At 45.7% G+C, this 26,199-nt stretch overlaps 1 protein-coding gene across 2 annotated transcripts in view; it reads left to right on the top strand.

Moving 5' to 3' along the window:
* The window catches only part of IKZF2 (IKAROS family zinc finger 2), a gene marked incomplete at its 3' end in the record, with an annotated part of 106,440 nt that overhangs the window by 43,242 nt on the left and 36,999 nt on the right, over window positions 1-26,199 (top strand). For both annotated transcript variants that reach the window (XM_084288924.1, XM_084288923.1), the window contains 2 exons: window positions 14,887-15,153; window positions 25,271-25,438. In XM_084288924.1, the coding sequence (XP_084145050.1) occupies window positions 14,887-15,153; window positions 25,271-25,438 (435 nt within the window). The remainder of the gene's footprint in view (window positions 1-14,886; window positions 15,154-25,270; window positions 25,439-26,199) is intronic.

Below are 26,199 nucleotides of genomic sequence, written 5' to 3'. Positions count from 1 at the left end.
AAGGAGAGAGTGTAGCTTCACCAGCAGGAACATGTGTGCATGTATATAAATAGTGTGTGTGTATATATTATATTATCTATCTATATATAAAAGTACCTTTTCTACCCAAAAGCACTGGTGAAATGGGTCTGTTACCAGCCATTCTGCTTGAGTGGGTGGGAAACCACTCGCAGAAGCTTTTTTTCCTGCAGGAAGCCTTTGGTGTCTAGAAATCAAAGCGTCTTGCAGATGTGTGCAAGTCTGGGTGAGTTCTAAATTGAGAAGATTTCTAACATCCAGATGGAATTCCTGATCAAAACGCCCTTGCCAGCTGAGAAGGTAGGGGGTGTAGCAGTGCCACAGAGAGCTTGGGCTCACTCAGTCTGAGCAAATGCTTCAAGTGTCACTGAAGACCCCAAAGGGGGTAGGGTTCTTCACTCTGCTGGAGCTGGGGCCTGCCTTACATCTTCAGGATTTTCTCAATGACAGCCTTGACATTTTCTGTGTAATAAAACCCCCGTTTAAAGCCAGCGCTAGTCATGCCCTGTGTTTAACTAGAGGGAGAGGATAAAATGTATTAAGGACTAAGTAGGATTTTGTTCCATGTCTATTGAAATAGATATTTTAGCAGACGTAGTGGTTTTTTCTTGCCAAATTACTATTAATGTCATATTTTGTCTTAAATTAACATCCAGATTCTGTTTTTTATCAATATATTCTGTTTGCAGTGTAAGAAAAACTCGCTGTAGTGACACAAATTAATTTTCCTTCGTGCAGTATCTGGCCATGCTTCCAACACTGGAAATAGTGACTTGTGGATTCAGCACAGTCTTTGTGAAAGACATTTCAACGGGCACGGTCGTGTTATAAGATGTTAGTGTTAGAAGATATATTTTTTTCCCACTTATTTGAGCAATTTCTCTTTTGTGCAAACATATGTGAAGTCCTGCCTTTCTTTCTTTTCCTTGCAGCCTGTGTTAAACTTCAGTTGTCGCAAGAATTTACATTCCAAGTTGTTCATCAGTTCTGTTGAACCCAAGAGTGGAGAACTTAAAGGATGTACAGAGAGATTTTTTTCTGAAGGGCTCATAGGAGAGGCAGGCTGCTACTACTAGCTTGAGCCAAAATATATGAAATGAAAATTGTGCAAGTTTCTTTGCAGGCAGATGTATCTCCTCTCTGATGGAGAAGGCACTTGCTTTACAAATGTTGGGATTCCTCTAAGCAGTGTGTGCCACTTGGGCTGCTTTAGGATTTGTTTCTACTTCCAGTGACTTCAGTGCACAAACATTAATCTCCACTGTTAATCAGTTTGTCGCTGAACCTCCATAAGGTAAGGAGTTACAGCCTGTTTTGTAGATGATCTGAGTTGCAAAGAGATCTAGATTCTGGTGTAAAGATTTGTTTAGGCATCTCCAGGGGCAGCAAGGTGCTGAGTAAGGCTTACAGAGGTGCCTTAGCTGACTTGCAGTGGAGGTTTAAGGTTCAGAGAAGTGAGGGGCTTTCCTAAATGCAGATATTACATATCCGTGCCATGGTCATCATAGCTGAGGACACAGAGATGCTTCACATGTCTGTTTTTCAGTTTTTGGTGGCTTTAGTTGTATTTCTGTGATTTTTCTTTCTTTTTATTTATTTATTTATACGATGCCTGTTCCAAAAATTCCTAGACTTAAACGCATTCCCTACCTCCTGATGCAGGAGACTAGCTTGAGAGTGGTTTGCATCCTTCCAGCCTGCTGTGGTAACTGCTAGGTAGAAACAACAAGCAATCAATGTGTCCAAAAAGGCAGCCTGCAAGCGGGACCAAAATGAAATTTGAGTCAAGTCTGATGAAAACGTTGGGGGAGAAAACACTTCCCTGACATTGAAATGGCTTTTGCTGCTTAAAAGTAGAAAATGTTTCCATGTTTGCTTGAAGATGATCTATTTGAGCTCTAAAGGGCCAGCCCTTGAAAGGGAGGTTACACAATTTGCAAAATGTTTTATTTTCTCTTTGCTCAAATAAATGTCTTGAGTCAACTCAAGTTATTTTAATAGCAAACTAAATGTTTGCTTTAACCCATATGATTCCTTCTTTCTTTTTGCCTTCCGTGGTCGATGCAAAATCTCCTCTTCCCTTATGTCTCCTACCAGAACTGAAAGTTGGAGACTGGGACATTCCCCCTCCGTGTACACGCAGGGTGCGGGTGCCTAAAATAAACCTCTGAGCTTTAAGTGTCTCAGGCTCTGCCTCATGGTGGATGCTTTATTCTTTCCCTTGAGAGAGAATCCCCAGTGGGCGATATCTTTAAGGAAGCCAGTGCTCCCAAAGCCCCAGGCAAGAAACAGCAGAGTAGTAACAAGGAATTGGTTATATGAACAAGTCACTTTCTGCAAAGAGCCTTGAGCGTATGCACGTGAATAACAGTGGTTATGAATGTTTGGGAACATTAAAGGAAGTCAATGAATCCGATACACACATGAAAGCAGATAAATGAAGCATCACATGTGATATATAAAATTATACGTCCTACCTGCGGGTATGCGTGCTGCCTTTCTGAACCCCTCTGATCGAATCTGGCACTGAGCTAGCTGGGTCTGGCGTGGTTCTGGCTGTAACCTTTGCAACTAGAGTTGTGCAGGTACCTATGCTTGATGAGAATGTGACAAGAGCAAATTGAATGTAAAGTCTGCTAGACAGCCAATAAATCTGTTTTATATCTTTTTCTCATCCTTGCTTGGCAATTATTTCAGCAGGCACCGAACTCCTTTGTGCTCACTGTGAGCGAAGGTGCTCAAATGACCTACTGTAAATTCTTGATATTTCCTGGACTTAGGAGAAGACAATCACCCGAGGAACTTGGATATTTAGTGCAGGTTAAGAAGAGTTTTTAAATAACGCGTTTTGATACTTTTTTTTTTTCCAAGATCAAGACTGGTCATAACTAATGGTTGGTTACCTAGTACAATATAACTGGAAAACATTCATACTGTCACCAAACCTCTGTGATCTATTTTTAAGAGTGTGGGGCAGCATTGCCACTCAGGTCCTTTTATGTTATTTGTTGTAATTCAGCAGACTGTTAATGACAGCATATCACTATTAGGTTATAGCCCTCCTAGGTTATGATTTTTGGGACTGTAAAGCAAGAGCTGCAGGATTTCGGAGGTTGGTTATAGAGAGAAAATTATTGTTATTTTTTACACTTAAATCTGCCAGGTAAGTTAAAATAGGCAAGTAGATGTGGAGTAGAACAATGTGCAGTTAAACACACAAAAAATCTCAACCTCCTCTCTGCAGGAAAGCTATTAAAAATGTTTATTGTACGTTAGTATTGTTTGTTATCTGAACTGCTACTACAGGCAGTAGTTGGAGCAGGCTATTACCACCTCTAGCTTCATGCTGCAGTGTTCTCGCTTGTCTGCACAGTTGACCCGATCCTGTATGTCATCAGGGAGGAGATGTTTAACTTGTGACACTACTAATCCTTTCCTCAAGGCTTTTCGTTCTTCCTGCACAATGTCCTTTCATTGCTTTTGTGAGCTGGAACATGCCTGTTCAGCCCAGTGATGAATTCATGTAATTACCTATGTATGTACCAAAGTCCTGTTGACTTTAACGTTAAAGATCGGTGATTGCTTAAGTATTGCACTGAATCAGGACCCCCCAGGCACTTTCACATGTACGAGCTGACTTGGGAATTGGTGTGCCTTGCTGCTTCTCTCTTCCGATGGGAACAAGGCGCTGCTGCAGCCCAGCTGTCTGCAGCTACCTGGCTGGGCACGGGGACAGCTGGGAGCTCAGCCCCCCAACAAGGGGCTGGTCCCACCAGGTAGATCTGCAGGCCACGGCTGGCCTGTCTGCATGTGGTTAATCCAGTTGCAGAAAGCTTCATCCCTTTGCGTGCAGTTATCCAAAAGCACACATCCAAGGCAGGAATCTGCATCCCTGTATAGGGATGTGTGTGTGCACACCTGTGCACAAACCCTGTTTGCGGGAGTGCCTGGTGCAGAGCCAAATTTGGAGCAAATTTCTGTCCCAGCCAAAGTTTCACATGAGGGCATGGATGCTTTTCCACGTGCCTCTTGAAAATGTGCCTCTTGAAAACACCTCTGTGTTTTTATATTGCTGGTGTCAGTGTGCTGGGGGAGCGTGGTGTGTTGTGGAACAGGCGGCATTACTGTCAAGCCCAGAGTCTAGGTTGGTCTTGCTGGCATCGAGCCTATGTGGAATATCACAGTCCTCAGCTGGAAGGACAGACAGTCCTGGGAATCTTATCCAAAATGAAAAAGGAAAAAAAGAGAAAAAGCCTTGCTCTCCAGCTCTGTTGGCATAGCCCAGCAGGCACGTTGCATATTCCCCGTAGAGGCTCGTTGTGATCCTTGCTAGTGCAGCTTGCCCTCGGACAAGCGCTCGCCCTTTGTCAAGGGGGAGATGTTACTGCTAGAGCAGTTCCAGTCGGCGCTTCTGCTGGAGCCCTGTGGCATCGCTTTCTCATGTTGATGGAGGAGTGGACTTGTGCTTTCTCCATCCCTTCAAAAGCCATCCGTGCTGCTTCCTCGCTGCTTTGATATTCTGCCAGCCGAGGGAGGGAAGAGCCATTTATAAATATTTCTGGTAATACAGTAAGTACTCTCACATGTTTTGCTCACTCATTTTCCGTATCCAGAAATCTATCCGACCAGAATCGGTTCACTCTCTTTTATTAGCAGAAATAGATCCACAACAATTAAAATTGATTTATATAAAAAAGAAGAAAAAAAAAAAAGAAAAGAAAAAAGAGAAGCAGCAGCAGCAAGCACAACATCATATTGACTTACTGTGCGTATATTCACACTGGCTTCCAAGCCATGGATAATTACCCCTCAGAGATTGTGTGCTATGTACAGTACGGTGATGGAATTATGCACTTTAAAGAGCTTTAGCGAGGCTCTTACGATGCCAGATTCTTTCCTTTTTTTTCCCCCCCTCTTTTCATTGCAGTGAATAATGATTTTTAAATGCACATGACCCATCCTCAAAAACGAAGTAAGGTATGTTGGTGGCATTTCGTGTCTCTGGATCTCGCATTTCTTGCGTTGATAGAGTAGAAGAGGCGTACTGGTGAGATGAGATTTGGGGAACGGTCGGAGGATCCCCTGGGAGTGCTGGCCCTTGTTAGTGAGGGGAAACAGGGTAGGCTTGGATGCTACTTGTTCTGTCTGGTAGCAGGTACCTGAAGAGGGATTGGTGCAGGGTAAGAGGGGTTGAAGGAGACTGTACAAATCTGCAGAAATTCATTAATTTGGCCAGTCATGGACCAACTCGCTTTAACTGAAGAGCCAGCGGTGGTGTCTGCTCCCATCTGGTCAGAGCCAGGCGAGCTGTTGTGATGGCAATTTCACGCACACAAAAAAAAAAATATTTCCTACAAATTTCAGCCTAAATCATTTTTGGCAAAGAGAGAAGCAAGTAAAAAACAGGGCCTTATCGTAGGAAGTGTCAAGCAGTCTTAATTTTAGGCAGAGATACCAGCTCCTCCTAGAGGAAAGGAGCCAGTACGTAAATAGCTTCCAACAGATCCTTCACCCGGGGAGACAAAAGGTTGGTGTGCACAAGTTGCAGCTAATGCCAGAATGGAGCTTTCGTTGCATTCGTCTGCAAGATGTGGCTTGATGTTTCGGCAGGAGCATTTCCTGCTGTTTGGGCTGTTTTGGAGGTATTAACAGTTCTCAGATCTGCTGGAGATCTTTGGAGAGCAGCTCCCAAGGTGCTACCGTGGCAGGTGAAAAAGGAGGTACCTTATAAAATAAACCAGTCGGGAATGAAGTTGTGGAGCTGCCGTGCTCCTCTGGGGCACGGGCTTGTTCTCTGACCATCCTTGTGGCTGTTCATGGATTTTAGCTTTTGATCAAGTCTTTAATGAATCTTTAGCAACAGTTGATGGTGCTGCATCTCGTTTCACCGCCCTGTGCCAGTGGGCTGTCACATTAAAGGCAGGGCTCCCAATGACAGCTCATTGTGTCCCAGTGAAACTCCCTTTGGGGACAAGGTCCAGGCTGAACGAGGCTTTACTTGCCACCTCCGTCCAGCCCCTTCCTTCCCGTGGCCCCACCACCCTCTTCCTTTCTCATTCCCTTAAAAGTGTGCAGCTGATGAACGGCAAATCTTCTCGTAGAGTTCTTCGGGAATATTTACTGTAGGGTTTTGCTTTTGTTTGCTTTTCTGGTGACTTGGAGATGGCATGGTGAGAAAAGAAACATGTGAGCTAAACCTGTTGGTTTGAACATTGTGTCAGAAAATATCCATAAATTGCAAGTTACTACACAGATGTATAGATTTAATGAGACTGTGCAATGCCATTTATTTATGCTAAAGAATCTGACACATACGGTACTGAAAAAAAGTTAATACTCTAAGAGTTATTTTATATTTTTCCATTGCCATCTGTCACTGCCTACATAATAATGATACAGGTGAAAGCCTAGCATTTCTTTAAAAAAAATAAATAAAAAAAATTAGAATGAATAGTCATTTAAATATCTTGCTGCTTTAATAGCTGGTGTGTTTTAAGTTGTGGGAAGGAGGCACCAGAGATACCCTTCCCCCCGTGTTTAATATATTAAATTTGGGGCTTAAACGGATTTGGATTCATAAAGTGACTTCTGAAAAGGGAAATTGATTGTAAAATGCTCTGTCCTTTAAATCTGGAAGAGCCAAGGGACTGAGCTGCGTCCTGCAGTCCATATAATACCACTGGTGGCCGGCTCTAGGAGCAGCCCTTTGATGTGCACCCTTGGATGGAGGGGAATTGCGTGCTCCGGGTCCTGCCTGCATACTGCTGGGGGCTCGGGATGTGAGGGGGTCCCGCTGAAAATCCCGGCCCCCGCCGGGTATCTGAACCAGCAAAGAAGAAGATATAAGGGAAAGGCACTTGATGGTGTGTCTCGAGTGAAAACACCCGGCTCAAAGCAGCACCGTGCTGACAGAGCGCGGCGCTTACAAAGGCACTGTTGGCTTTTAAGAGTTTTCATTCAACTTCACGCAGTCACAGCGTGCTCAGGCAAAACTGTTTTCCCTCTTTGCTTTTCATCGCGGCGGAGCCCAACACGGCAGTGACTGTGAAACACAGGGGGAGAAGTCCCTGTGTGGTGCTTTGGGGCTGCGAGGGGTCGTCGCTCCCCTCACCAGAGGGTTCCCGTACCTGGGGAGCTGCCCCGGCTTGGCAGCAGTCACCTGCCTCCAAGGGCACAGACAAGGCTCTGCCTCAAATAAATAAATGAGACAGGTTTCTTTGTTAATCCTCTTTTTACAATTCGGTGACAAAGACAGAAAATATTTTTGTGACAGGTGCTTATCCTATAATTTTCCATGGGCTGATGAGTCAGGGGAGGCGCCTCCTTTGGAGGAGGAGGAGGAGGACATGGCTAGGTCAGCTTGCATTAAGATGATTTAGAGCTGGTACAATTAAAGACAAATGCATCTTTTCCTGAAAGCCGTGAAGGATCCAATAGTGTAGCTGTGTAATCAAAGCCTTTCTCTTGTTTAAAGTAATGTCTCTGGTGCTAAAAATGCAGCGACAATGCCAGAAAATGAAGCAAAGGGCCTGGTCCAGACCCTGGAAGTCATTCCATGTGCTTCAAGGAACTTTGTCGGCTCTATTTTCAAATCTAGTGCAGATCCCTGATGGAAAGTTCCTTATAAATGAAAGAGCCATTACTGTTATAATTACTACTCCGTGCGTATGTTGGAAAGCATTTTAGGAAGTCGGGCACTTTTTGAGAAGCAGAGATGACAATGAGTGAGCAATGAGGTTTTGGTCGCTTTGAAGGGATGTTATAAATCACTTTATTTTTGTTTATACGGGATGATCCAGATATAGCTGAAGTTTGTCAGCATTTTCCATTACAAACTTCCAGGTTTGGGTACCACGCAGAGCTCTCAGCGGGCTCTTAGAAAATCCTCTTAGAGGTGAATGCTGTGCTGCTGCTCAATGAGTGTGGGTTTCTTCTGTTCCCTCGGTAGAGTCTGAAGCAGCCTTAAACATAAAAAGGTGTTCATGATCCTAATGCTATGAGAGACAGAGTTTCACAAAAGGGCTGAGCCTGATTTTGTTTTTTTTTCCTCCTATCCCTGCTTTCCAGAGTACTTTGGAGGTAGTTGTACTGCAGGCAGAAGGAGCAGTGCTGAGAGAGGAGCCCGGCTTCCAGCACTTATCGCGCGTGCCGCGGGCAGTGAGGGACTGGCTGTAGATCGGCCAGGGGAAGGGCTGTGAGAGACCACCCACGACACTGAGCCCGGCCTCCCGCAGTTCAGCCGAGCTGTGAAACCAGAGTTGACAATGAAAAGGGGCCCCGGAGAACACCTGCTGCACACCGCAGCCCCTGTGCCCCCCAGCCATCACCTGCCTGCCGGTAGCAAGCATCGGGGCAGCGAGACAACGGCAGCGAGTCCTGGTGGCTGCGGTACGCAGGGGAGCGCAGGCACTGACCAGGTTTGGCTTAAACGCAGAAAGTTTGCTAGGTGACAGTCAACCAGAAAAGCATGTTTCATAGAGAGAAGGAAAAAGAAAATCCCTGTCCCTCTGTCCCCACCAAAACAACCCCAAAAGGAGCAGAGCAAACAGGCATCCAAGGTTTTGACCTTAGGGAAAAACCATCCACAGCTCCAACCCTAGTAACTGGCTGAGCTCAGGCACCGGCAGAGGACACGGCAGCTTGTAGCCGAGCACCGCTGCGTCCTGCTTTTCTTCCCTGGGGATCAGGTTCTGACATTGCACAGGGATTTACAAGGGTGTGGGGACAAGGAGGCTCTTCCCTGCACCCGAAGGCAGGCAGCAGCAGCCTGGTGTTGTGTTCAGCACAATATTTGTTGCACCATAGTTACTTGGGAAGCAGAGGGAAAGGAGGGAGGGGGAGGATGGGTCACCAGAAGTGCTTTTGCTACCCTGGGATATGAATACATGACTCTCACTCGTGTAAGTACAAGTTGCATAAGTGCATTTGCGGGTGAAATTTGGCCCGAGGTTCTTCTGGAGAGGAGTCTTGCGACACGGAGCAGCCGTGTCTGTTGGGTTAGCAGTTCGTGCCCCTGCCAGGTGCAGGTATGCAGCACGGCTGGCTCGCCGTGAGCAAGCAGGCAGTCATGCCTCAGCTCTGGCCATCCGGGGCAAGTTGTGGGCTAGACACCGCCGTCCACGCTGGTACCGAGGTGCTGCTCAGGCAGCGTCTCATCCTTTGGGCTGGAGCAGGGTTCTCGCTGAATGAGGCTCAAATCATTGAAACCATCAGGGTTTGAAAATTCCCAAAGCCCAGGTGGGCTCCCCCTGCCCTCCCACAGCCCCCCTTTCCCGTGGTGGCACAGGAGCCCCGCTCCAGCTGAAGAGAGGTGGCTTCCTCGGGAGGGTTGGTGTTGGTTTACCGCCCAGTTCCCCGAGCGCTGGTGCCAGCAGAAGGGATTAGCAGGGGAAGGGGTGGGGAACGGGAGCGTGGCAACCACGGCTTGTGTCAGCTAAAGCCTGACTGAAGCTTGGCTTAGCGAGGCAGCCACATCCTAATTTAAGCTCCACTTGGGTGTAACAGACCTGTTAGTCTACACTTGGTGCACGCAACACCTCCAGAAGACATGAAATAACTACTCAGCCGCGCTCTGCGAAGGTTTAAATGGGTTTCAGAGGTAGCAGGCTTAAGCTGAGATCCTTCAACGGGGAAACTAAAAATTTCTGAGGTTGCCTAAATAAGCCGATGATTTCTCGCTGAATTTCTGGCACGTTAACCAGCTCCATGTGGGCATGCCTGAAGGCTCCCATTTGTAGCATGCAGAAAGGGAGTCGGCACGGTGCTTTCAGATCTTTGTGTTCCCCCTTCCTCCTTTTTATTAGCTGTGAACTCCTCGGCTCAATCTAACTGGTAGGAGCGGCCGTAGCGCTGCTGCAGTCGGTGTGACAACATGGTGTCACCGGCTAGGATTCGCAGTAGCTCGGTGGCCAGAAGCTGGATCTTTTGGCAGCTCGTGACAAACAAATTTGACACCCAGCATCGGGGATGTCCAGGTGTAACGTAAGAGGCCCTGCTCAGGCTTTTGTCACTTGACTCGGGTAATTCCCCTTCCTTTTGCAGGTGACATTCACCCTCATTTGTTCCATCCAGAGACAGCTTCACTTCAGTAGATGTGTCGGTGCTCCCTTGTTTACACGTTTAATAGCTCCCAATATGAGCAAAATTGACTTGAAAAGCCTCATTAATTAAGAGCCAAATTGTACCAGCAGCAAGGAACTCAGCGATGGAGTTTTCTATTCACTGAGACTCCTTTGTACCCTTCCAGGAGGAAAGTATGTTGAAACATGCCTTGAAGTCTCACTTCGCTCCTAGAGAGGTGTAAACACCCTCCTTAAGGACCCTTTTTGCTACTGGAGTGCTCTTAGAGTAAGAGTCGGGGCTCATTGTTTCCAGGTTTTGGCATTCCTTACCTTGAATTTTCAAAAAAAAAATGTGGTTTTAGTAGTGTGGAAGAGGGGCTGTGTTTCTGAGCGTCGCTGTGTTTAGGAACTAGCTACCCAGGTTGGAAAAGGGGAAGAAATTGTGTCCTTTCTGTTTGTGTTGAGCTGCCAATTAGCCATGTGGTTAATTACTATGTAGGAGAAGTTTGTGAATGGAGCAGCGAGGTTGGCTGGCCACAGGCAAGGCGATGTGCAGCAGGTTGTGCTGTACCTGCCTGTAGCTGCTGGAGCCTGGTCCCATTTTCCAGAGGGACTGACATTGAAGCTAAGGGCAGACCCTGGCTGCAAACATTGTGGTTTTTTTGTGTTATGGACGGGGAATCTGCAGCAGCCCCTGGGAGAGCTGCTGTGCCATCTGCCCCCTGTGTCCCACGGGGCCGGGCAGAGAACACATCGTGTCCGCCTGAGCCGCAGCCGTCCTTCGCTGCCTTCGCCCACGGAGCCACCCCAAGGCTCTTCGGGGGCGGCAGATTCGAATTTTGCCTCCTCAAGGATGAGGATCTGAAGCCAGGCCAACGCTTTGTTTCCTGCTGATGAGAGGAGAGGAGCTGGGGAAGAGGCAAGGGTCAGGCTTGCTTTTTCTGCTGCTCCGGGGGCAGCAGGAAGAGGCCGGTGGCGCGCTGCCGCTGCCAGGAAAGCTAACCTCCAGCTGGAGACCACAGTCCCTTGGTGACAGCGGCCAGCCTGCTTCTCCGAGCCCACAGACAAAATAAGCAACGACCTAGGACAGCAGACAGCGGAGGAGACGGAGGGGCACAGTCCTGCTGCGTGCGTGCTCCCTGGTGTGTTGGACAGATGGATTTTTGTTCCCGAGCAGGAATTGCCCTCTGCCTTGCTTGCTTAAGACAAGGTGACCAGAGTTGTCCTTTACTGCCCACCTGGGCATCGCATCTCTCAGCAAAGCTGGGAGGTGGTTTGGTTTCCCCACAAACATCTCACTTTTGACTGAAACAAATTTCTAGGATAGAGGACAAAACACGAGGAACTTCTAGCTTCTGGTGTGTAGCTACGCCAATTTGTGGGTGAAGTAAATAATTTGGGTACTGAAAACTTGCCAAAATGCAGTTTAACAGGGAATTGCAGTTCAATTAGCATTTAGGAGACATTAACAATAATTGTTTTCAATTTGGCCGCTCAGGGTAAGGTGTGATTCAGGATCTGCTTGCTGCTCTGGGATAGGAAAAAAGAAAAAGGAACAAAAAAGGGAAAAAAATACTGCCGTGTGGTCTGCTGAACGTTTGCCACTGGCCTCTTATCCACAGGTAGAAGCTTTTGAGACTGCTCATCTCTCTTTCTGTGTGTGTTTTCTGTGAGATGTTGCCTTGGACAGGGGAAAAGTGGGAGGCACTTGCATTAGCTGGAGGGAAATGGTTTGACTGCAAGTTCATGCTTTTGCAGCAAGCTGGATTAGAGTTCATCCCTGCTATCTCATTTGCTGTGATTTTTAGGAAAGGTGCCAAAAAATTTTTAAATTTTTTCCATTTACTTATTTATGCTTTGCTCTGCCAAGGAATGAGAAAGCCTGCCACTTTTAGCAAGTGGGTGAGCAAGAAAGGCAAGGGAACCCGGGGTGAAGCTTGACGTGGAGATAGCGAGAGATGCATCGTAGCCGTAAACATCCCTTACATATTTCTTCTCCCTTTGTAGCAGGGTTCATTCCGCTCTCTAAGTTTGCGGCTGGAGGTGAAAACAAAGGCAGTTCTGTAAAAACGACTGGTTTCAAAGGCTGGCTGAGAACAGAGAAAATAGTGTGCGCAGTTTAGGCGCCCATTTGTGTACAGCCGTGCACCAGTGTGATGCAAGGCGGCGGGGATGACCTGATTAGCCAAGCCCTGACAAAGAGCCGAGGAGATCCTGCTGCACCAGCGATCCCCTCCTTGGAGACCTGCGAGCAGTCCCAGCCCAAGGAAACCTTCGCGCAGCAACAAGCTAACAGAGGGCTTTTGAGAATGGCAGAGGCAGTGCTCGGCGTGCGGGTGAAGGTGAGGGGAGTGAGGACGGTAACCAGCCTGCAAAACCTTGCACAATAGCTGGGATGTTAAGAGAGGCGCTTCAGAAGCTCCGTGGGCTTTTTGAGCTCAGTCTGCTGGATTTTGGGAGCGCTGCGTGTTTTTGGAAGGTCGTATTGCAGCAAACGGCTCGCTCCGCTTTGTTGTGCTGCTTGTCCTGCTGGACAGCCGCCAGCATTCGGCAGCGAGAAACACTGGGGCAAGATAAAGTAAGCGATCTGCCAGTTTTATAAGCTCTTACAGCCTCACTTTCGTAGGGGCTGAGTGGCCAGAGGTCCGCAGGCTTGGATGGGAGCTACTGGTGCTGGGCACGGCTGCAGGCAAGTGATTATTATTCCATGTCAGAAACAGAGCTCAAAATTTCTGCAAGTAACGCAAGAAGACACGTAAGATATGATGCTTTCTCTCTCTTGAGGGTACGTATAAATATACACAGTTGGTATGAAGTATTTCGGCTATTTTGTGCACTACTGTGCAAGGAGAATGCCCGGTGCTGCAGAAGCAAGCCGGGATCTCGGGTGAGCAGCGCCGACACTGCTCCTGGCCCTACTGTAGCTACTTGTGTGGCCAAGTGTATTAAATCCTGCTCCTGAGGACAGCGAGGCATTTACTCAGGCTCCATTCTCCGATTTGCTGAATACCCCAAAAGGCTGCTATTATTAGAGAGAACTGCCATTCCTTAGCTCTAAAGTCAGGCTGTCCATAAATCACCAACACGTGCTTCGTGCGGGGAGACAGGGTGAGGACCTCGGCTGCCTCCCTGCCAGCGTCCTCCCTTCTGCTCGGCCTCCTGGCCAGGAGACCGGCGGAGATTGTGCCCGGCCTCCCCTTGGCCTGCTCCAGAGCTTTGCAAAGTGCTGTGATGACGGGGCCTGTGCTGTGATGCGCGGCCTCCTTTGGGCTGGGCTCTGCTGCAGTCGTGCTTCCATTCCTGTGCTCCCATTAGCGCCTCAGTGAGTAGTGGAAGATGAATTTCAACCATTTTATGATTAAAAAGCAGCGTCTTCACGTCGTTTGGTCTCTGGTGCCTTCGTCCCTTTCATTACGCTCTGTCTGGTAGTAAGAGCCATGGTTTAGAATTGCAACATCGGTCTCTGAACCTTGTGTTTTCTGTAACCATAAATTTGGGGGCAGGAAGGAGGAGAAGGGATGAAGGAGCAGTTTGAAGCAGTGGGGTTAGTTCTTCCGACACTATCAGGCCAGTTGTTTGAAAGCGTGATGGCTCGCAGTGATCAGACACACTTCTTTCTAATTCTCCTGTGTATTTCTCAGATGTGGTGGGTGCTGCTCTGGGGCACTTGTAGCAGGGCTCTGGGGGACACCAGGCGCTCCCAGGCCACGCGCCTGCCCTCAGATCCCCTGCTGCCATCGGCTAATGGCCTTAGCACCGAGGTCAGAGGCTGCTTAGGTACGAGGGCTGAATCACCTCCTTTTTAAACCCCTCAGCAGGATCAAGGCTTATGGAAAGTGGCACGTGGGCTCGCCTTCTGGCTGGCAGTGCGGGTGGAGAGTGTGACTGTGGGGCAGGCCTTTCGGCAGTTTCCACCGACCGTGGAAATGTTGAAACATGGGTGGCTGGGGGCGGGGGGGTTAAAACACCCCTGCATTGAGGCCCCCTGCTTAAAAAAAAAAAGCGTGATTTTCCTTCAAGACTTGCTGATCCCACGAGCTCTTGCTAGTTGTAGGAGACTTGCCCTGTGACATGAGGGTCACAGAAATCAGCGGGGCGCCCATGGGCCTGACTGGGCAGACAAGAAAGCTCTTGACTTGCACTTAATTTCACAGATATACGTAAGCCAGCAGTGTACCTCTCGCTTCAGACCTGTTTGCCTTGGCAGCGTCCCATTTAGGTGAATCAGAAGATGGTGGCAGGAGAGCACTCAGGGCTCCTGTGGCGATGCTCTCCCCTCAGAGACGTGCCTGTGCAGGCAGGGTGCTGTGGAGATTACTGCCACGGCCCTGCTCCCTCAGGTCCCTGCGTTTTGAACGATTCTGTCTGCAAAGTGTGCTCATTTCTGTGAGCTGTGGCTTTGGGAAGGTTGGGGCTTGCTGCCCTAACTCGGGGCGGGAGGCATCTGGCTCCGTCCTGCCCATGTGCTTGCGTCCCTCGAAGGGAAGGGGGGCTCCTGTGTTTCACGTTGAGCAGCAGGAGGTCAATTTTTAAGCCTGTCATGTCTCTGCAGCTTCTGGTAGGTCTCTGGATCGCTCCGTGTCTTAGTCTCTAAGCTGTAAAATAGGGATAGAAAACCAGGAATTTAATTTCTTGAGGAAATATTGGGTCACAATGTGTGCAGCTGTTACCACCGCAAGGCCTTCGTGTTGCTTTGAGCCTTCAGCCTCTGCTTCAGTACTGGTAATAGTAGCAACGTACCTTAATTGGGAACTTAGAAAGTACACATTTTTAATGTTTTTTTATTTTTATTTTTGTTTTATTTCAGCAAATTCAGTAAAGCTAGAAATGCAAAGTGATGAGGAATCTGACAGGAAGCCCCTGAGTCAGGAAGATGAGGTCAGGGCTCATGATGAAGGAAGCAGCCTGGAAGAGCCCCTCACAGAGAATAACGAGATGGCGGATAACAGAAAGATCCAGGAGCTATCGAGCGAGGGAGGAATCCGGCTTCCGAATGGTAAACTGAAATGTGACGTCTGTGGCATGGTTTGCATTGGGCCCAATGTGCTAATGGTACATAAAAGGAGCCACACTGGTAAGCAGCTGAAAGAAAATCTGATGACTGCCCGTGGCGTCTGATGTTGATGTTACCTGACAACTCTTCTCTCTTCCCTTTCCATTCAGGGGGTAGCAGGTGGCTGGGGAGGGGAAAGGTGGGCTTGGTTGTTTCGCTTCTCCCTCTGCTCCTCGGATGCTGGTGATGCTGTGTCGTGGTGCTTCCTGATGTTGGTTTCCAGCCCTTGGTTCTTAAAAACACAACACAAGTCTGGAAATCAGTCTTTTTACTGTTCTTGACTGGGGGAAGATGGCAAGAATAATTCTCCAGCATGGGGTGTGTGTGTGTGTGTTCGTGTGTACAAGGTTATGGACCCTTTACAGTGAGTCTTAGAGCTTTCCCTTGGAGCTGCTCACAGTTGAATGAGACCAGCAGCCTGGGGGACACACACGTCCTGCACAAGGGGCTGGGCTTGCTGCTGGGTGACCTGGCCAAACCCAGGCTTAGCAAACCCGTGGGGTGAACACGTTACCTCATGCTGGGATGCTGATCCTGGGGCTGGGGTGGACTTGCTGCTCATCAGGTGACAGCTCCAGCAGGGAAACCTCACTTGAACCACTCTCATGGGCTAGTGCTTCCTCCCCCTGACCATACAGATACCATTTTTGTGGCAGCTTTCAGTGCATACATTCTCCTTTTGCTTATTTTTATTAGTAGTAGTACTACTATTGGTTGGAAACCAAAACATCTTACTAGGCCTAAGGGTTTGAGAAGTCAAGTGGCAGATGAAAACCTTTGCCATGTGCTGATTGAGTGGGTCTTTGGGACTGGAGGAGTTCTGGAAGAGTTTGGGGCTAATCCAGCAAACCTGGGGTGCCCAGGGGCTGATACACACTCACCTCTGCTGCTGCTCAGGTGGGAGCAGCAGCTGCCTCTGACAGGACAAAAGTGCAGGCGTTGCCTCAAGACAGCACTTGGGTCTGGTGGAATCTGCCTGGCCAGAGCCTTTGATGCAAAAAAGCACTTACCCATGCTTAAACCACATAAAAAGACATGCTTAAGTCACCTGGAGTGCTATAATATATGCTTAAATTGAGACCCACACTTAAATCTTGCGAAGGTTAGGCAGGATTTTATGTTGGAGCCTTGGGGGGTGTTTGTTCTCCATGTTTTTGTGGACAAAATGTAAGATTTTTATTTTTTTTTTAATCTCTCCCTGCTGTTATTTACTGGGGTGAGTGGTTCCCACTGTAACTGCGAGATATCTGCCAGGATATAAAAAGAAAAGTGGGGTTTTAAGGTAGAGTAGGAAAAGACTTTGTCTAATCCCTTTGTAAACCTGGTAGTTTGCAGTCAAGTAGCGTGCGCTTGATGGGAAAGAAATCAATAGAATTTCTGTACGGAGGAATAATAAATATATATTACATAGTTAATGCCCTGTATATAAGCTGTATTGATAATAACTTAACATAAATGTATAATGCAAAGCATTGCAGTATCGTTTATGATGCAGTCATGATTTTAGACAGCAATTACGACAGGGGAAACGCATTAGCTGTAGGAACGAAATCTTGATTAACAATTTGACGTGCTATTACGAGGAGAGGGGAAGGGAGCAGAGAAGGCAGCAGACTGAGTCCCAGCTTTCAACCTCCTGAAAAGTTTTTCATTGGTGCTCGCATCTATCTGAGCATATGTATTGTAGGTGCATCAGAGTCCACGTATTTGAACCTGAACAGATAAATTAGGCCTGCTAAATTTAGATGTAGGTACTTAATTAAATAGTCTGCGTTTTTTGGAGATAGCTTTATCTTTAAATACCGCCGAGCTGCCTTTGCATTTTAAAGAAAACAAGCAAGTTCTGAACGAGTAGGACAAAATGTCATCTGCGTGCAGGCGATGACCACCAGAGATGTGTGAATTGATAGGAATTGCATAACCAGGAGCTTTTTCCTTCTGGTGGCACTTCGTTGAGCCATGACTTTTCCCATCTGAGCAGAGGAGCTCCGGTGCACTGCTCTGTACAGATGATCTCAAGCTTTATAGAAGTGGCCTCCCTTTCCGTGTGCCGCCTGCTGCTCTACTCTCAGTAAACCAGTTGGCAAATTTTGCGGGGGATTTTTTTTTTCCCCCGCTTTGTTTGTTTGTTTTTTAATACATGCTGCTACTTCACTGTCCACAACAGAAGGAGAAGCTTGCTTGGATTTCCACATCCTTGATTTTAAGGAGTATTTTTAACCTACTGGTATCTCTCTCTTAAAGTGCAGTATTTGAAAATACATCGCCACTTCCTCAGCAGTTGGGCTAAGCGGGCTGGCCCCAGCTCTGGAATGAGCCCTGACCTGTGGGCAGTCTGGTTTTGCAGCCCAGGGGAGAATGGTGGAGGGAAGGGAGGTTGTCCCTGGTGAGTGCAAACGGATGATATTCTTTATCAGCTAATGCAACTGGCATGTAAATCCCTACCTCTGAAGCCAGTTCATGGGTGTCTTGGGAGCTGGATCCTGCCTCACTCTCCTCTTTATCAGTGCACAGCCGAAGCACGGTCTGGCCAGTTGTTTGCACTGGCAAAAACTGAAGTCCTTTTCCCTTCCCTAAAAGCCTGACAGCATTCTATGTAAATCACCCAAAATGCTGTGGTCACGGTAGAGGTTGTAATTTGCATGTATGCTGGGACGAGAGTGTGGCTTCCTTACACCAGGGACTGAGGCTTTGTGAAAAGCTGTGCCATATGGCTTTGGCTGTGTTGTGCATGTAAAGGGAGATGGTTTTCTGCAGACGTTATTCATCTGTTGCTGAGGAGCAGTTGTCTTTCCCCTGCCACATTATGATAGTTCAGTCAAACGCGTCTAGGGATGGAAAAAATAACCTCTGCCATGGGTAAGGTCAGAGCAGATGAGTTCAGTGTCCCATCTTTCATCCTCATGTGCTGGAGCATCCATTCCCTTGATGCCTGTGGCCGCCCCTTCCCCTAATAGAGCCAGGGATTTCCTATTCATCCTTCGAAGCATTGGGCATGTGGCGCAGGGGATGCTCTGCTCCCTGGCCCCTCCGTAGCAGAGCTGCTCACCTGCTAGCACAGAACACATTTCTCTGAAATGCTGACAGTTCAGGTGAAGCGTTTGGGTAATCTGCGTGGCCATCAGCAGAAGGCCTTTCTATTTATTTGTCATCGCTGACAGGAAATAAATGAAGTGCTCGATGTGGGAATTGTGTGATGCACTCCCTGCTTCAGGGAGCTGGGTAACTCTGCACCCCCTTCCTCACGGGCTCGTGTTGGAAAAACAGCAAGTGTCAGGTTCGATTTACTTTCCTCCTCTCCCATACTATCTCCTTTTGGTCCAGTTTTCATACTCCACAGCAAGTGCCCCAGATTGCAGCATCTTTATCAGAGTTTTTTGTTAGTGCAGGAGGTAACAAAATCAGTAATATTGGCACTGGATACTCCAGGGGCTTGTGCTGGGGCATGTTGAGGAACGGGGAGAGAAAAAAGTTCAGTTCAATAATCCAATTTGTCCAAGATAATGAAAAGGAACGCCGAAGACTTCTCACCTCTTCAGGTTTTCTACTAGTGGGTCTGAATTAAAATTTCCTCATTTTTGGCAAAGCAGCAACTATTTACTGTTACAGCCATGCTGTGGCCATGAGAGGTAAGCTCCACATGTTGCACTGTCAGTAGTGATTTTTTTCCAGCCCCTTCTTGAGTCCACTGCTGGATTTGGAAACACCTCTTATTTCTAAGGCAGGGTTGGGACCATCCTCATTGTTGTAAGATTTGGGAGTGTTAGACACCTGGAGGTTAAGGGATTTGCTGTGCTGATGCAACAGGACAGCCGCTGCACCCCAAGCCTTGGGGAGAGGACTTGGGGTGCTGGACACGACGCAGCAGGCACAGGTGGTAGCTCTCACTGTGCTCTCTGTTTTGGCTGCTGTTGTGTTATTTTTAAGCTTTTGTGGGGTGCTAACGGCAGGAAGATCTCAGATTTTTGCTTGCTTTCCACATGCATTTCAGGACCATCAAGTCAGTGAAATGGGATTCATTACGTGCCAATGAGGAGCACCTCCAGGTTCTACCTTAACATCCATCGTGTTATAATCAAACATAGGCAACACTGGAACTCTAAATTAAAAATAATAATAAAAAATCATGTAAAATTTTAAGTCACCATCAATAATGAGGAAAAACCCAGTCATACCTTTCAGGATCAAAAACTTCTCTGCCTAAAGCAGCTAACCAGGAACAAATTTAAACAAATGGTCATATTAACACCTTACGATTAACTCCCTTAAACTGACTAATTCTTCTGGTTGAAAAGTTTTATTGGCTTTAATTTGTGATTTGTAGCCTACTGCAGGTTCCCACCTCTTGCAGTACAAATTGTTGGCACTGAATCAAAAATCATAGGGCCAGATTTCTCAATGTAATATTTTCTACTTACATTCCTAAATGAATAATCTAACTTTTCATAACGTCTCATTTTGTTCTTCGGCATAAGAAAGAAGAGCTTAGGTTTCTGAAATTTCTCTCCTCATAAGGATGTGTTTTCCTTGCAGTACTTGGTAGCTGAACCCTTCAGATATTTTTGCCCATTCACTTAAAGGATTTTTCTCCCGTCACAATGCGGTCATAAATTTGTGTACAGAGGACGCTTGGAAATCACCCAAGATTTCCCAGGAATTTTTCCTGAGAGATTCGTCACTAGCATTTTATAATAAATTGCCCTATCTGGAAGCAGTTTTTTCCCCAACAACAACAGCAGAAAAACTTAGTAAAATCCCTGATTGCAAGTGAGGTGCAGCCTGTTAAGTGACTCTAAAAGAAGAGTAAGTAAGTATTTAGACGAGACAGTCCCCAGAATAACAAACACAGAAATGGAGCCAAGTCTGGTGCTCTGTATTTCGTTCGGGTGAAGGCACGATGCAACTCATTGCCTGCCAGGGTGTTAGCAGTGCAACTAATATTTCATTTGTGCTCCTGGGACAGAGCATAGTCCTAACAGATGCAGCATCTGAAGAAATGTTTCCTTTTACCAGAATATGAAGAAAAAAATCTGCTACAGAAGGGTGAAAATCTCTGTTGTTAGTATGAGCAAATACTTAAATACTTTCTCATGGCAGCATGAGCATAGTAATGGTGCTTTAAGAAGTTAAAAGAAAATTAAATTCCTGTCTTACAGGTACCTAAGTTATATTTTATGTATCAAAAAGTGCATGCCAAAAAGAAAGGACCACGATCTTAGGTATATATTTAGCTAGGACAGATGTTAAATATAGTCCCATTGGACCTGGTTCTTTTATTTATAAAGACTTCATCCTGGCTTTCATACGTATTGTGATGAGTCTTTAAAAACAGTGTTTTTTAAAATTGTAATTAAAACATTCATAGGAAAGAGCTTGTGCACTGCTGTGAAAGTGAACAGGCCTATCTTCTAACAAAAATTTATATACTAATGTGTATTAATCTGTGAGCCACTCCATTTGATTTCAAAGGAACAGAAGTTATCAGGTGAGGGTTATGAAAATCCAAGTCTTCTTCCCTGGGAGGTCTGTGTGTTTGAAAAAGTGGTTCACTTTCCCAAATTATACCTTTTAAAGGTTTTAAGCTGTAGAAAGCACAACAGGACACCTCTGATGCAGGAAGCAATTCATTTAAAATGGAGGTAACTTCAAATATTTTCTCTATCTTAAGAGAGTTACAAGTTTTTTTTGTGCAGATTTTGCCAAGTACCTGTGATAGTTGCCTTAGAAGTGTTAGAAAGGTTTTGGACGCGCTTTGTCCTCGCTTCGATTTCTGTTTTGATACAGAAAATGTCACTGGTGTATTTTGCAGCCGTACGAAATTCAGAGAAGGGTAACTCATACCGAAACTTCTACGCAGCGCTTCCGTGCTGAGGCGGTAAAGGAGAATCAATGTACAGGGAAGCTTCCAATTAAGCAGAAAAAGGGCTTGGTTTGCTTTTTGAAATAACATTTGACATATACATGGTAAAATATGGCAGCTATTAATAGGAAGTTAATGAGTTCATTCGCCTGGTTTCAGGTTGTATCAGCTAGAAAGCACATGTAGCTTTTGCCCTGACGTCTCCAGCCAGGAGCCGTATATTAAAGATACTTGCCAAAGGACCACGTCTTACTAATAACCCTGACTCTATCTGTCCACGTCATTTTTCGTCTCAGTATTTGTTTACACCACAGCAAGCCAACTTGTGTACTTTAGACACTAGTGTATCTAAAGAGCAGTGATATTTCATTATAATTTTTTTCCAGAGAAGAAATAGCTGTAATGGATGCATGTTAAGCAATGCACTGTGAAATTTCATCAGTATTTTACTGTAACTTAGATGTAAGTATGTGAAATCATACCTGCTAATTAATACTTTATTTAACTACGAAATGATAAACTCCCTTGGGTTTTGTTCTGTTTTTCTTTTTAATTATCAGCACTGCTTCCTGGCACAAGCCTCTCTTCCTAAGCCTTTAGGAAAGGTAATACTTGGCAGCTCTGCCTTACCTTGCCTTGTCCATTCCTGAAGTAGCTTTAGATAATTAAATTCTCTGTGCGGGAGAAAGGGGCTTTTTAGGCATTCTTGGTTTTGTCTGACTTAAGGTCTTAAATCTGGAACTGGAAAGGAAACATCTTTTTTTCTTCGGTTAGCCGTTCTTCTCAGTCTCACAACTCGGTCTTTTTTAATCACTAAGGTTTCGGGGGGGGTTCAGCCATTTTAGCTTTGTAAGAGAGAAAAGATTTAGTAACATAACAGTAGACTAAAAATATTTTGCAGTCACGTAGTTTCCAGTGTTAAAAAGCAAAAAGCTCATTTAGTTACATTTCCGTACTTGCCCTTCTTAGGAGTTCTTATTTTAATAAATCAGTACAAGTTTATAGAGTCAAAAGGCAAGTACATAGATAGCTATAAACGGTGAAACATACACCGTGCTTATAATAGTCCATAGCCTCTTGTAGTCATGCACACAGTCTGTTTAATAGGTCTGTACTTTCTAGTACATCTGTGCTGCAGTCACCCCTAAGGACTGGAAAATACCTTAAACACAGTCAGGGGGTGCAAAATAGAGAGGAAATGTATTTAGGTGAAGATTTTTCGTGAGTCAAGAGTTTTTCAAGTGGGCGGTGGAGCTGCCCAGGCCAGCGTCAGGTGGGTTATCCCACGCATCATGCAGTGCCCGTGGAGGCTTGGGGCAGTAGAATAGGAGCGACCCTGCTGCACCAAGATCTCTTGCTGCACAAACCAACACCTCGGGGAGACCAGATTGCTGCTGTCTGATCCTAGACTTACAGCTCTACCTAAATCTGGTTTGATAATCCTTCGCAAAGGATGTGCTTTATTTATTATTAACTGAATCTGGGAATATAGCAGAGTTATTATCAAAGTTATTATAAAAGTGGACGTTTACTTAAAAAAATGTGATCAATTTTCAGCTTAGAAATAAACAAACCTTATACAGAAGTGTAAGGGAACTGAATAAGGATGCCAGGATTTTTTTTAATTAATTTATTTTTTACTAGGAAGTAATAATAATGCTGGAGAACTGTAAACAGATGTAATAGGAGAAAGCAGCAGGAAAAATAAGGAACAGTCTTCATAAGGCAGTAAAGTGATGACGGTTGGTTTACTACTTATCTGAAGTGGGCATCAGACAGCAGAGTTCTTGGAAAGGCAGCAACATCTGATTATTCAGTTTTTACTTTTGGGGGGCACTTTTCTATTGGGTAATTGTGTCTCAGATTAACTGTACTAAATGCAAAAGCTGCTACTTGACAGCATGAATGACTGAAATTAATGGTCATCCCAGAAGCCTGCAGTTTAATCAAGGAGCAGAAAAGAAGTGATTGGCTGAAAGTACAATAAACAGATCAAAGCAGTTATTTACTCAGAATTAAGCCAATAAGGAAAATGAATTCATGCTGGTTTTAAATAGATTATTGAAGGTTATTGAAGGTAAAACGTGCTATTGTAGCAGACTGTGTATGTGGCAAGAAAGGAACAGACTATTAGTGACTTTGTGAAGGATGTTCTTGTGTCATCTTGGCCACTGAGCTGTAGTGCAGTGGTTATTTGAATTCCTGACTGAAGGCTTTCAGCACCTCCTTCAGCTGCCTGCTTATTGAGGAATAATAATACCTGCTCTTATGTGGCCTCCAAGAATATCAAAGATCAGTTGGGTAAAACACATTCACTGCATAGCTTTAAATGCAGCAGGAGTAAAAGGCAAGTCTTTAGACTTGGTAAGAAACCTGCTGCAGCCTTTAATGTTGTCATCCTGAAACTGAAGCTATCATTCCTGAGAAACGTGTCAAAGGAAGGGGTTTTGCCTGTTTTCTCAGACAGTGAAAGCAAAACAGAAAAGAAAAAGAAAAAAAACACATGTATTTGTCTACTGCAATCTCTTTACATATCTCTGTTATGGACATTTTAAATGATATAACAGAAGATAATAGCTAATCAGATCCTTTAAGTGTATTGTGGGAGTTTAAAAGGGAAACCACAAACTCTTTATCAATTCCAATGAGCTCGTGTTCAGTATACTGGAAGAAAAGCTTTATGCCGTGATTTTTTTTTTTTTTTAATTATTATTATTCCTCCATAATATTCTTGGCAAGAATGTAGGAACCTTAGCATTTTCTGCAGTGCATCTGCAGTGGTTTCAGGTGTAGTTTCCAGCTCATGCACATGAAATGAAGTTGCAGAGGGTTGGTATGTATGTGGCACACCTACCTCTGGTGCCCTCCTTGCAGGACCACACCGCTGTGGTTTAAACCACTGCAAAGAATTGCTAGAGGATATCTGTAAGATCTCCCTTCATCCCTGTTTCCATTTGAATCAAAAGGCAGATGCTGGAGTTTACACTAGACACGTGAACTACTTTGATAAAAACATAACATTATTTTTGTACAGTAAGGGAGTAACCATTTTAGGACAATTGAAAAAGGGTTTGGAGAGATGCGACGGGTCACAGAGCATGTTTATTTTTCATGAGAACTGTGCTTCAGGCCGGTGAATTCAACCTCAAAGTCCCACCAGGATTTGACCGAGGCTCCATAACAAGTGATGTACTGAAAAAAAATGAATGAAAAAATGAATTTCTGCTTATGTCTGAAATGTGATGTTCAAGACCTTGTTGAACTGGGGCCCTGGTTGGTGAAATGATTTCAGCATTGAAAGCCTGTCTTCAGTAAAGCACTTGGGCACATAGCAAGTGTGAGCATATACTTGGGCCCTGTTGATTTACACTGCACCCAGTGAGATATAAGTAGGTGATTACGGATGACTGTGGGCCTAAGGGTCCGGGACAGACCCGAGCGTCCTCAGCAAATGTTGACGTAGAGTATGGTTTTAATATTACTTTACAAAATCTGTGTCAGCTTGTATGTTTTTGCCTCTTTAAATTAAGAAATAAAAATAAAAAATGGATGCTCATGGATCCAATCCCCACTGTCAAGGGCAAATATGAATGATTAACATCAACTTAATCTGTGTGTGTGTGTGTGTGTGTGTGAATGCTTGGGGGGAAGGGAACAGGTAAGGGGTAGAGTTTCTCTTAAAACTACTAATGATTTTTTTCACCTAGCAAGTCTTCTCCATTAGTTTTATTTAAAATACCAGTTTTCATTTCCCAAAGCTTGTGGGCCTGATCCTCACTTGCATTAATTCTCCTCATGCCACTCCAGCAAGGAAAAGCAGCCTTTAAGAGGGGATGTCAATTAAATTGTAATGCAAGTGAAAGATTTGGTTTGAAGCGCAGACCTTAATATCTGTCCAGGTCAAATTGTCATGATGAGTTCTAAATACTCATCTAGATCAGACCGATACTAAAAATAAGTGGAAAACCATAGCGATGAACACCACAAAACCCCAGTCATGGATCTAAATTTTGAGCAGAGCTCATCATTTACGAGGGATGAAACCTCTGAGGTGGAGAACTTGAGGAAAATCAGGCTGTGCTGATTACCTCGAGTGCTGCAGTATAAGGGGGAGAGCCCCGAGTCGGTGCCGGAGGCTTTGCCCGTTGTAGGGCCACAAGATGGTGGTGGCGGGAGCGGGCCTGGGTGAGGAGGTGCTGTTACACAGGGTGGGGTGACGGGCTCCCTGCACCTTCTGGCGTTTCTTGACAGCTTTCTTCCTTCCATTTTCCCTTCCAGGTGAACGCCCCTTCCACTGTAACCAATGTGGAGCTTCTTTTACCCAGAAGGGGAACCTGCTGAGGCACATCAAGTTGCACTCTGGGGAGAAACCGTTCAAATGTCCCTTCTGCAGCTATGCCTGCCGACGGAGGGACGCCCTCACAGGACACCTCAGGACGCACTCCGGTGAGCCCGCCGTGTCATTTCTATCCTGTTGTTTCCTTTCTCGTCACTGTTGAAGGTTGTGAAAATAACTGTGTGTTCCTGGTGGCTCTGTACCTGCCTCTTCACAGAGCGTAGCTCTGAACTTTGGAAAAGCCTCGATGTGAATCAGTGAAGTTGTGGTTCGGCCACACCTCGCCTTTTGTGTAACTGAGCTCCTCTGCTGATGCTATCGCATTTCCCTTTGAACGTCTCCTTGGGTGTATCCAGACTTGGCTGGCAGATTGTTCTGACACTGGGCCCCAAAGTGGCTGTGAAATTCCAGAGATCTCTGAGAATGAATTTGTGCTTTTGGAAGCCTGCTCTGCAGTTTGTACCCATTTCTTCATCTAATAAATGCCATATGCTGGTAGAGTTCATACTTGTTCATCTTTCAAAATCCTCCTAATTGCATTTTTGGTTCGGTTATTTCTCGCTGTGAAGTCCTAATTCATGGCAGGCACAGCACTTACCCGAGAGCAGAAGGTGGGGAAAAGAGACTGGGTTTTCCTTGCCATGGGTCTCCTTGGTATAGTTTTTTTATGGGATCTAAAAAAATACCTGTCACATAATTGCATGTTATTAGACACGTTGATAGCCCTCATGGTCAGGATCTGGGGTGTTTCTGGTCTCTGTATGCTACCCCAAGGTAGGCTGCATTCTGCCCACTTACTCATTTGTGTAGGACTTGAGTAAGATCTTAGCTTGCTGTGTTTTTTTCCTAGGATGTTCAACTTTTATGTCCA

This window comes from Netta rufina, assembly GCF_964035555.1.
Source record: "Netta rufina genome assembly, chromosome: 6".
Classification (NCBI taxonomy): domain Eukaryota; kingdom Metazoa; phylum Chordata; class Aves; order Anseriformes; family Anatidae; genus Netta; species Netta rufina.
This window is presented reverse-complemented; position numbering and strand designations above follow the sequence as displayed.